The sequence below is a fragment of the Pagrus pagrus genome (assembly GCF_965226575.1).
Source record: "Pagrus pagrus genome assembly, chromosome: 6".
NCBI lineage: Eukaryota > Metazoa > Chordata > Actinopteri > Spariformes > Sparidae > Pagrus > Pagrus pagrus.
This window is the reverse complement of record NC_140190.1, coordinates 18162639-18175248: the sequence shown is the minus strand read 5'-3', so window position 1 is coordinate 18175248 and position 12610 is coordinate 18162639. Positions and strand designations below refer to the sequence as shown.

Sequence of the window (12610 nt, the reverse complement as noted above, 5' to 3'; positions counted from 1 at the left end):
CTTCGCCCTCAGTCCTTACAGTCAAATCAAACACTGCTTCTCCCTCAAGGTGAATCATTTCATTCCAAAGAAAGAAATACCCAGCCAATACTGTGGAGTGGATTTCAGGAAGAATCATCAGCCTCCACAGCGACTGTAAACTTAATCATCTCTGAATGGCCACACCAGCCTGTCAGGGAGAATATGGCTGTTTATCAGGTAGTTGTTTTACATGTCAACACATCTGATGGAAAAATTGGAAAACAAGCCAAAATTTGCTTTGAAAGCTATAATTTCCAGGAAGCTCAAATGTTTCAAGAACCACCTCCCACCTCTGCATTTTTGTGGTACACTGGCATCAGCATTAACACAACATAATAAAGCATCTGGCTCAGATATTCCCTTAAGTAAGCCAGCACATGCCACCGAAGTCATTCAGCACAACACCTGTTTCCACATGCAACTCTACCTGTGATGGCAGATATGGAGCACATCAGCGAGAACTAACCTCACGAACACTGCACAGCAGATTTTTTTTTTTTCTTTTGAACTTGTTGAATGGCCCTGAGGTGGCCACGAAAACAAAGATGACAGGATTATCCTCGCCAGGCTTTGAAAAGACTACCCATTAGCAACTGCTCTGGCAAAAAACGAGGGTGAATATTCGAAAACGAAAGTGACACTCGCACAGTGCAGAGAGGAAGCCAGCGGGGGCATTGTGTTGGAATCAAAGAGGGCGCCTCGATTGAGGTTTTTTCGGAAGAAAGACATGGCCCACACACTTCCACTGAAGACAACTGGCTGGTTTAGAGATTGCAAAATGTAATGTAGAAGCTGGAAACTGATTGCATGCCTAAGGGGAAGTTCTATTGTGGCACCTGACTGTGCCTCTCAAAATACTGTAAGATGAAACAGTGTTGGTTAAATCCTGCAACTGGCATGCACATTTGAAAATGACAGAGGTATGGTAGCTACATACACTGTATTATCTACAAATAAATTTCATTTGTAGCTCTTAGGACTGAATGCTAATTAGCTCAGAGCAGTAATCCCCCTTTTCATAAGGCTAGCTGCATATAATAAAGAGGAATAAAGAGACCTTGACTGCACTACAGAGAACCTAGCTGAGGTTAATTCCATGTTGTTCTACAAAGCCTGCTTGTAAGTTTGATAGAGTTAAAGAGGATAGTTAGAACATCTCCTGAGAAAAATACAGTCTTTTTTCTTGATCCAAAAGCTTCTGAATTAGTAGCATAGCTGTTAATGCTGCCAAGCACATACTCTGTGGGTTTGACACACCATTATTAGAGCAATGTAGTTCATTCTGCTGCTAAGAAACTGGGCTACAGCCTCGAATTGCTGATTGGGTGTCTGTGCAGTTATTTTTAGGGCTGAATTACTTACATAGCGATTTTCATGATCAATTATTTTGCTAATTATTTCCTCGAAGAATTGTTTAACGTACAAGATGTAAAAAAAAAAAAAAAAGTGTGAAAAATGCAAATAACAATTTCTGAAGATGGCAAGCATTTCAATCCCCAAAGATACTCATTTAATGGAGAAAAGCAGCAAATGATCACAATGGAAGAGTGGAAGCAAGTGAATGATTGGCAATTTTCCTTGAAGAATGACGAAAAGGATTAATAGATTATCAGAATAGTTGCTGATTAATTCATTTAATCAATTAATTACATTTCTGTTGATCCATTAATGGATTAATCCATTAATCATTTCAGCGCTTGACATTTTAGCTCACAAAACCATGTGTCTTACAAAATGTTCATCAAACATAATCCGACCATAAATGAGGATGTAGGCCACAACAACTCCTTCAGAACACATAACTCGGCACAGTCAAAAAAATAAACTATTTTCAATGTAAAATAAACCCCATAATTTTTATTAAATTGACCAGAGTAACTAGAGTAGAAAGGTTTTATCAGCTGCATTTTGCCTCAAGGCTATGAATCTTGTACTGTAAATAATAATGAGAACGACCGACAGTACTGTACAGTTAAAACCTTCCTCTAATTCACAAAAAAAGTTGAGAATCAGAGTCAATGCGCGAAATGTTTGATTTACCGAATAAACTCTGACGTAGCGAACATTCATCTCACATGACTGCAGTGTTTCCCACACATTTATTTATTTGTGGCGGTCCTACACAATATCAACATTGGCCGCCACATATTGATTTTCTGTTTTTGAAGCCGTGCGTCCCGTTCTCACTTACTCAAGACAGCGCACCCATCAGTTTTTCGTCCGCCGGTAAAACCAACGAAGAAAAGAAGGGGGACTATTTAAAGCAGTTGGCTTGACCTCAACTTCCTCTGCAAAGAAGACAGCTGGCCTCATCGTCTAGATCAAGCCTCCACATAGAGCCCCAGGCCTTGAAGCCAGTTTTTGTCGTTGCCAAGCCATGTAATTACATCATCATGTGACGCACTGGGGACTTTTTCCCAAAAGCTTACATTGTGAAAGACGCGTCTGTTAAACAGTAATAAAAGCCACACAACCCCCACGAAATGACTCGCTTCACTGTCCGAATTTGGGAAATTCGATCCAATAAAATTGGGAGTCAAATATCTTGTCATTGTCAGAAGAATCAATATAATATCGTATGATGACACTGGTGACAATATTATGAATTTGTTACATTAATAAATACGCTATATAACAATAGAGTTAGGGGGCCTTCTCAGTACCAACCTTTGTGACTGATGAAAGTGTTCTGTGTTCTTATAATAAGTCAAGCACTGAGGGGACTATTTTAAATTACACTTGAGCAACACCAGATTTTGTTCTGTTTTAATTGGATCACTCTACAGTAACAAACCGGTTGTGCCATCTGTGCAAAGAGTTAATACACTGTCATGAATTTGCAATTAGGCAGCAAGTATCCAGTAGGAGCATTTGTCATGGCTGCCTTTCATCAACCACAAAATTAAATGAAAGCTTTTCAGTAAAATATGCTTCAGCGTTTCATAGGTACTGCAGCATTATATAGAATATTAGGCGTTCACTTCCTGTGCATTAAGTCATATTAATGCATCAGTCTCACAAATTAGACTTTTATTAATCTCTGTGCTGGATGGTACTTCTGTTACCTTAACTCCTGACCCCACTGCAAACAAAAGGTAGCATTATTCTGAGTGATATTGATTTGCTCCACTGCTTCTTTCTCCATTTACTAATAATTACCAATGCAGACTCTCCAATTACTTGGCTCCAACAAACATTTACAGCAGTCTGAAATCCACACACTCATTATGCAGATGACAGAAAAAGAGAGAGAGAAAAACAAAACCCAAAACCTGCTCAGAGCAACTCCAATTAAAATTCTTTCGCCATGCCAACATAGAGCCGAATGAATTATGACAATACGTATCTCCTTTAGCTGCTGGAGTTTCTAATCAATTCTGAGAGACCAGCCATCATCAACATATGAGTGAGCTAACTGAAGTGCTAAAATAGAGATTACAGTCAATACTGTATGTCTTTCTTTATTTGGAGAATTTCATTGAATGATAGTTGAACACTCTGACAAAATTATTATGAACATTCCTCTGAAAAATCGTAGTAGTGAAAAGTGTATGATATACATGTTTATAGTGTAAGGTACAAGGCTAATGTTGAATGTCAATAAAAGTTCAATACAACATTCACTGCCATAAGATGTGGCGCTAGAGCATCAGAATAAAACAAATGGGCCCGTGGGCCACACTTCCCCCTAACCAGAAACAAGATTATCATAAAACAAACTTCAATTCAAATAATAAATAAACATCCCCTTTGGGGATTCAACAATAGACAACAAAAGATAGAAATTCAGCTTATTACAAAGTTCAGTTTTTCAAATCGTCCCCAAGTGAACCCTCTTCCCAAACAAATCAATTAAGGATCTGTGGCAATGCTATCAGTTCTGCTGAGTTCTGTTCTTCTCCCATGAGTAAACCCTCTTCTTAAACATATCAAAGGATGTCTGAAAAAGAGAATAAACCCAACATCTCCAATACCAAGTGCCAATACCAGTATCAGTTCCAGTATCAGTTGATCATCTTGTAAACACAGGATAAGTGTCTGGAAGTGCAGCTACAGGATACCAATAAGCTAGCTGTGGGGTCTTTCAAGTGTTTTTTCTGTCCTTCAGACACATGCAAGCCAGCGCAGGTATCAACAATACTGCCTTTGAATTCAGTGATGGAAAATGAAAGCTAATTTTATCTATTTCTGATTTAGAATCAAAATCGTGAAACCCCTACTTTCATTCGATGTGAATGTTATCAGCTGTACACTATGAACTCCTTGCCATTATGCTTTCACAGTGCTGTGGGGGGGGGGGGTTCACAGTTTCACTCACGTGCACTAACATGCAACACACCCAGGCCATCTACCAAAACAAAGAACAGAGCAGCTCGGATTACACCACACACAGAGGGAGTGTGACTTCATTCTCTGCTCAGGACACCATTATTCCACTACATATTAATAATCAAAATCTCATATTCTTTTAAAGACAAGAAAATATGTTCCACAAGAGTTGAAATCCCTCTTGATTGTTTTAGTTCACTGAAGGGCATCGCTAAGATAACTTTACAACTTCTGATTTATTATTCTCACGGGATCAAAGGAATGTTTACCTGTAGTCCCTCTAGCCTCAAACCATGCTCACACATACAGGTCTTACATTGAAGATAATGACATCAACCACTCCATCCTAAGGGAGTATCTCCCATGATGATGATTCAGTCTCACTTATGCAACTGACTCTCATTGGGCTTAAAACATTCAGCAACAGAGATTGGCTAGTCAAACATGTCATTGCATAGGAAGTTCACCTTAAAAGGATTTTGCCAGATGATGATCAAATCATACATTGATAATTGACGGGATGATTGACCATTGGTATTTTTCTATGCCAACATTAAGGCAATTTTAAATCACATGCTATACAATAATGTATATAATGTTTAGCAAAATTAAACTCCTTTATTACAAATAGGGTTGGGCCAAAACTTTTCGAACCGGTCTGATATCGAGCCAAATACCGGACCAGACCAATGATACCAAATTTTACTATGACGTGAGCCCATGAATGAGAGAGTAGTGGCACCACAGTCCATCAGGACAACTGTAACACATTTTTTTTTAAAAGCCTTGTTTAGAAATAAAGAGTAAGGATTTCTGTCTACTGAAACGCAAGAGGGCTTGCAATTTTAAATGGACACAAGAAGTGTTTTCTTTAACAAGATGGATATGGATATGGATGGATATGGTTTTGATTTTGACACGAAGATATCTTTATATATATATATATAAATAGAAAACGATGCTGATATTGTCACACGTAGCACAGACACACATACTTTATATCCCCTTATACAAGATGCGATGCTTTTCTTTGACAAGTCTTTCATGCTGGCATTTCACTGGTGTTCAGTGATGTAACTCTACCGACCCCAGGGGCGAATAACCACAATTGGACGATATCAAAATAGAAACGATCACCCAACCCTGCTTCTGACTTGGACTGAAGAGAGCTGAATTCAAGGATATATGATTATGCCTCCTGCAGAGATTTCTTAGCTGGAAAATTCTCGTTTCCCAGAAGCTTACTAAAGGTTGAGGTGTTTTCCATGCTCAGCATACCAAGCAAAGAGTACCAATCCTCCGCCTGCACTCTTTGTTTCAGAGCTTCACCATCAGTCAAGCTTCAAACTCTTAGTGTCAGCGAGTTTTGTCTATAACCTGCTGACATGAGAGGCATAAACAGACTTGCTGGTACATAACTAGGCTCAACTGAGGAGGCTCAGATGAGATTACGCAATGTTGTCAGAGTAGCACAACTAATTATCATGAAACACAAGGAGATGCTAACTGATTGATTAAGGATTTTAATTGAAGGGGCTCTGAGGAATCGTTTCAGCTCTCTGTGATGAAAGACTGGAAGTGTCTGCATATTATTTGGAGCAGAAAAGACTGTACACTGTTCAACAAAAGAGCTGGTGAAAAGAAATTTACTCTGGAACAGCTTAATCTTCTACAAAAAGACTATACTGTACATGACCATAAGAACATGCACAGAAACGTTGTTGTTTTTGATACAGCTGATTTAAAATCAGCGCATACAACTATCACTTTAAGCAGACTGTAAAAACTCCCAACATTTGATTAAAAGCATTCACACTCACATAATGAATACACTTGCAAATAGCAAGTGAACAAATCACAGTCCCGTGCTAAGTTGAAACTGTAGAATCTCTCCCGTAGAAAGTTTTATTTTTAAAAAAAGAAGGAAAAAAAATGTAAGAAATTATATAAGTCTCCCAACACGGTGGACATATTCCTCTAAAAAATCCAGATTCACTTTAAAATTGTCCAACAGTAAACCTGTTATTGCCTCTCTAGTCACTCTCTGTCAAGTTTAATTTTGAGGCTTATAGCTTTCTCACAACAGAAAAACCCTCCTCTGAGATTTTTCTTGTAGAATTATGGCAATTATGTGGATGCTCACAGCTGGCAACGGGTAAAAGCTCCATTTTCCACCCAAAATCATTTTCCCTATCCCCTGTAATTGTAGTGATTATAAGAATATTAGAAAGATGCTTTAAAACCTAACATAGCATCTATTTCCCTCGAAAGATTTACCTTGAGAAAGCATTTCCATTTGGGCTTTAATTCACCAGGGCACTCAATCACTTTAGTGCTAATTGAAATATATTAGAAATAGAAACGCTTAATTTCTAGACAGCACAATGGATTGACTTGCCTGACAAATGATGACTATAAATGTAACCCATTTGGAAATGGTTTACAGTGTGCAAATTTACCTTTTAATGTATGTATGTATGTAAGCCCCACTACAGAGTTATAACATGAGGCTATCAAACATGGCGTGTAACTTTACTCTGGCAGCATCCTAGAGGATATGCTTCTGTCAGTGGGCCATCACGATAAGAGTAGCCATAATATTTTGTTAATTCCACTACAGGAGAGACTTGCAGCTCTCTGAAAAATGGGTGGAAAAAATATCAGCATGTCATGCATCCTTAATCATTTTCTTACCTTACAACACTAGGTTGGAGTGGAGGGTGTACTTCATTAGATTGCAATATATGAATCTAAATAGCTAACCTAGGCTACAATTTAAATCCATAAAGAGCATCTGATTAGTGTCCTTTTACACTGATTGAATATAAATAACTTGACATAAAAAGGTCTCAGAAGTACATTGAGATCTTTTTTCGTCACTGGGTGATGATTAGGTAACACTTTCAGATGACGGTTTACTGTAAAAAGCCTTGACATTACAATTTGATACAGGGTTGTTTTGGATAATGTTCGTATTTTCACAGATAGGATTGCAACTTTATGAAATCTCATCTAAAAGAGATTAGGCTGCTTTCAGCAACAGGCTAAATGACAATTTAAAGCACATCATGACAGGCTTTAAGTTTCAAGTGGATGCTGTGAGGAGGTTAACTGGAGGTCTTAAAGGAGACACCTGCATTGAAAGCCTTCTTAGACACCTTGTTGTACTTAAGTAGAACTATTACAAATTGATGCCAGAGTAAAGAATCTGATAAATGCTTTGGTATAGCCAGCATCTCTTGGGCAACAGGAGACAGACCCCAACACTCGCAATATGCTGCTTTCTAATGTCTCCTCCCAAACAAAAGCCCCTCCCCCACGCCCATTGTTTCGCATCATGATAGCGTCTAGTCGCTCCTCAAAAAATGAGGTCATATGACTTTCCTAACACTTGATCCCTGAGATGTGGAGACCATGGTGAGCATAAGGAGAGCAACATTGTGCTGACAGCAACACTGATCGCATTAAACGTGTGGTGCAGCAAACAGGAGAGAGGATTTTGCCGTTTAATTAACAGTGACAGACTCAGGTGTGCCCACAGATGTGTCATAAGGGGTAAAACAGGTTTTCCCCCCAAATGAGTTCATGAAACTGCAGACATGTGGCAGCTGACTGATGCATTCAGGTCTCACTGTATCTGCTAAGTCTCCAACCAAGCTGCTGAGATGATGCTTATGCTTTTTAACAGAAGTGACTGTGGCCTAATTAAAAAAGTGATGAAATGCAGAAAATGGAGAGAGTGCTTCTCAGCCATGATAAGGGTCTGCATTAAGGAAACAGTCAACAATCCCTGCTTTAAATTGTGTCCTGTGGAGTTTGAACAGTCACTTAATATTCCTCTGTCCTATCTCACCAGCGTGTCCACTGGTGTGGGGACATCGAGCAATTTAAACTAGATGTTGTCTCTGGCATGAGTGCTTATAGTAAATGTCAAGACCTTTCAGAGCCATAATAATGACACAGTTGAGGAAAATGATACATCGTCTTTTTGGCATGGATGAGGCGAGAAAACACAGCTCCAGTGTCAACCGTGTACGCACAGAAAAGATTTTCATCAAAGGGTGTGTTGACACGAGGCAATGATTTTAGATTTATAGGAATACCAGACTTTCAAACTGGTGACAGGTCAATTTTGCACCATTATAGAGACTAAGGCCTGTGGTGCAGGCCCTATTTTGTGGCTGAGGGCCAGCTGTCAAACTAAATAACAAAAAAATAAGCGAGGTTCATTGTCTTATTGTTGGTGTGTACAGCCTCAGTCTGATTTATTTGTTTGGCTCCTTTTTTGTGCCTTTGTAAAATGTACAATGTAGCTTTTAAAGCATGATCATTGTACCTTTTGTCTCGCTCTTGCAAAATCATATATATTTTACTGGTAAAATTGAAATACAGCTGTTGGATAAAGCATGGAGCAGCACAGCAGAGAGATAGAAATACTTGGAGAACAGTACTGCAAATTGTAACTGTATGGTAGCAGCCTGTGCTTAAGATTTCAGTCTGCTTGGACTAAATTTACAGACAGTCGCTATTTTGCTGTTGATTACAGCTGCTTATCCGTGTGGAAGAGGCTGCCACTGATACTGTGTGTTTCCTGACAGCATGGGAACTGTCTTTTCATCTGGCTGTCCCCCTCAAATTCATAGCCAGATGAGTCATTTGCTGGGAAGAGTCAAGGTTTATTCAACTGAATCCAAATGACATGAAACCTGAAAAAAGGATGGGGAAGAAAGGGATGGGTGGCTTCTCTAAACAATATGCTCCCCATGGAAGATCATAGACAGCCAGTATGTGAAAAAATGCAGCATATGTGCATAACTTGAATGCATTCATGTAAGACACTGTAGCAGCAGCAGCTCTCCTCAAACACAGGGGCCTTTGTTAGAAGCTGAAAATGGCTGCGCTTTTAGGTAATCAGGAAAGATTAAAAGGGTGATGATACACATGTGGACCATTCCTCATCTTCAAGAGGCTCAAATCATTTAATTGATGTGGGCCCACTGTCCAACGTGAATCAGGGCAGCGTTAATGCAGCGCTAAAAATTGAAGAGGTGGGGGAAATGAACATGTGACAGCAGACCCACCTCTCGGGAGCTACTCCATAATCCAGAGGCAGTGACTAATTGCATGCTTCTGGGTTTGTCAGTATTTGAGAATGCTCACATTTTTTAGTCCAGCAATCAGCTTTGGGGCACGGGAAAATTGCCCCTCTAATAGTCTTGGGGTCTTCACGATAGAGAGACTCAACAAACAGGCTTTGTTTTCGGCACCAAGTTCTTAAAAAGAAATAGTTCATGCTTTGATGCCTTGCTCTCAAGACAAGTGAAAAGAAAGAAAAGAGGAAAAAAGACAGAGCCATGGCAAATGACAGAGCAGGCCTTCATCATCACTTCTGGGTGACAAACAATTGTGGTATGAGATGCAATCCAGAGAGGCAAGTAGAGTGGTTTAAGAGGTTTACAATCTCTATTAGGTCAACAGGTGCGAGCACAGCAAAGAGATAACTTCACAGTGGCGGCATTTACATGAGTGAAAAAAAAAGCCTGATGAATGGTTTCAGCAAGTGTTGAATAGCCCAATAATTAGCTGTAAGAACCTGGCAGTGAAAGCATCTTGAAAATGTTTTCCCTATCCATTTCCTAGATTTCTAGATGGCATTTACTGAGGCGATGACCCGCTTGTGGAGAGTGTCGCCTTATTCTGGGGGTGGCAGGCGACTTGTTTATTGAGCTGATTCATAGCACGGGGATAATCTCTGGTCCAATAAACAATCAGGATTCAGGCAAAGCTGCTGCCACTGATCACAGCCAACCCAGATTGACACCAGGGAATTAGACGCCCTCTCTGAAGAGACAGTCGAGGGTGTAAGTCTCTTTGACGGGACGGCCCTTGGGCATGGAGGGAACATAGTAAAAATAGTAAGTGCCCCTTAGCTGTTGCCAAGGTAATTCTCATCCTCATAGAAAGACACTCATCTCCATATGAGAAACAGCTCAGCTCTCCAGCAATCGAGGATGAGACAACGAAAACTAAAAGCCAACCTGAGTGGGAACTTTAGACTGTCACCTGCTCTGTATGCAGGTCCACACTTAGCATCTCTCAGAGTCAACATCCAGAGAATTCATATTGAAATGGAGCAGGCCTGCCCCCTCAGCCCCCTTTCCTCAGAGCCATCAAAGCGGATATTTGATATTGGTAGAACAAGATGTTATCACAGCCCTCCAAAAAGATTCCGCTTTTTTTCCCCTTTTTATGTCTTTTGTGTAAACCAAAGAGTTTGCGTGAAGAAATGAAATAGACTACACAGAGATTTTAATTACAGCCTTGGGAAAAGTGCAAGAGCTGAGCTGGATATTGAAACTTAAAATGCATTAAAATGATCTCCTGAAAGCACTATTTTTTGACTTTTTTTTATTTATTTATTTTTATGACTGAATGCTGAAATTAAGAACTTCAAACCACACCCATGCCAGTTCATTTAGTCCTTAATGGGCAGCTACCTGTGCATCGTAGCGTACGTGATGGAGGGAGGATGGAGGGAGATGGCGCGTCATTGCCCATAACTCGATTCTGAATAACAGCGACCACAACTACACACTTCAGCCTCATTTTGAAACTGCGACATCACACTGTACCGCTACATCTGCCTAAACTGGCAAACCAGCTGTGAAAATAACACGTTCACAGCGCTGTTTTGCTCCCCTTCCGACGCCCCTTATTACTTGAAAGCACGGTGCGATCAAGTCACATAAGCGACAGGCAACGACGGGCTAATTTGGTTAACTCGGGCGATATCGTCCCACCGAGGAGCAGGTATGCACTCAAACACGGCACAAAACGAGACATCATCTCGGTCAGCTCGGTGTCCACAAAAGGGAAAAGTATCTTGGAAACTTTGCTTGTCGCTTGTACACTTGTCGCAAGAGAAGCAGCCCCCTGCGTAGCGGCTCCGGCCGCCCCCCTGTCAGGCGAAAACAAGGACGGGATGGAGGGAAAATGGCCTATTGTGTATTTATCGCAGGCGCTGCGTGATAACCCCGTTTGTAAAAGTAGTTCACAAACATGTTTAAAACGATGAAGTGGTGTGGAAAGAGTGTGTGCGGCGAGGAGAGGAGAACTCCGACAGAGAGCGGGGGAGAAAGTGAAGTTGTGTTAGCTTGTTGTGTTGTTTCTTTTACCTCAGTATAGCCGTGTCGCCCTGTCTGCTGACCACACTTTCAACCGAGGAATAGTCCACAGTTTGTCCAGCGGGCAAACAGGACGGCAGAAAGCAGCACAGGCTGAGAATTATCGCAGTAAGCCACTGACCAGAGACACAAGCATCCTGCACCGCAATCATTATGTCCATCACAGCTGTATGTTGTTGCCGCTTTTCCCAAGTCTTCTTGTTGCCAAAAAAAAGCAGCGTGGCTTACAAAAAAAAGAAAGCCTTTTGACGCGAACGACGCTTTATCTCCACACTTTTCCTCCTCGGAGCCCCGTACAGAAATGGTCCGTCGTATAGTTTCCCAGGTTTGTTTTGCTGGATGTAGAGTGCGGGGACGTGTACTCTCCAGTGGCTTGCACACCATCTAGTGAGGAAATGCGATGTAAAATGGGAGCAGACCTAGAAGCAGACAACCCCCAGGCTCTGATCCTGTTGCCATGCGGCCGTTTCCCGGGCAACCCGTTCCCAGTGGCTCGTGATGGAGCAGTAAAACCGGTAGGTATTGATTAGATATTGGTACAACCCAGGATCAATTAAGGATATCGACTGGAGAACCACCCCCCTTTTATTGCCCAAAAGGAACAGTCTGAGCGTTTGGAAATGGAGCATACTGATAGTGACGCAGGTGTATCCGCCAGGAAAACTCTGGAAAAGATTTTAGAGTGATAATATAACAATCATATTTAAAGTGGCGTAATTACATTTAATCATTTATGATGATGATTATGAATGTGTAATTTCACATACATTTTTTTTTTTAAATCCACAAAATATAGTTAAAGCAACATTATGTAACTGTTTAACCTTAAAGGACCTATTTGTAAAAAAAAAAAAAGTAGATTTTTGGGTCTCATTCCCAACTCATTAAATAATGATGCTGTGCGTTTCCCAAAACAGTGAGTGAGACTCAAAAATCCTTTTTTGTGTGTGTGTGTTTACAAATAGGACCTTCGAAATAACAGCTTAAAAAAACATTTTGATCGTGTCGAGAGCCGAAGTCATGCCCCGTCCGATGGACCCCATGGGACCTTATTTCAGAAAAACTTTATATGGTAG

At 40.5% G+C, this 12610-nt stretch overlaps 1 protein-coding gene across 2 annotated transcripts in view; it reads right to left on the bottom strand.

Annotated features, from left to right (window-relative positions):
* The window catches only part of negr1 (neuronal growth regulator 1), a 154939-nt gene extending 142823 nt beyond the window's left edge, over nucleotides 1-12116 (bottom strand). Inside the window, exon 1 of one of the 2 annotated variants that reach the window (XM_084354261.1) lies at nucleotides 11526-12116. In XM_084354261.1, the coding sequence (XP_084210387.1) occupies nucleotides 11526-11695 (170 nt within the window). In that variant the 5' untranslated portion in view covers nucleotides 11696-12116. The remainder of the gene's footprint in view (nucleotides 1-11525) is intronic. The other variant, XM_084354262.1, reaches the window with a different exon arrangement.
* Nucleotides 12117-12610: the final 494 nt, after the last annotated feature.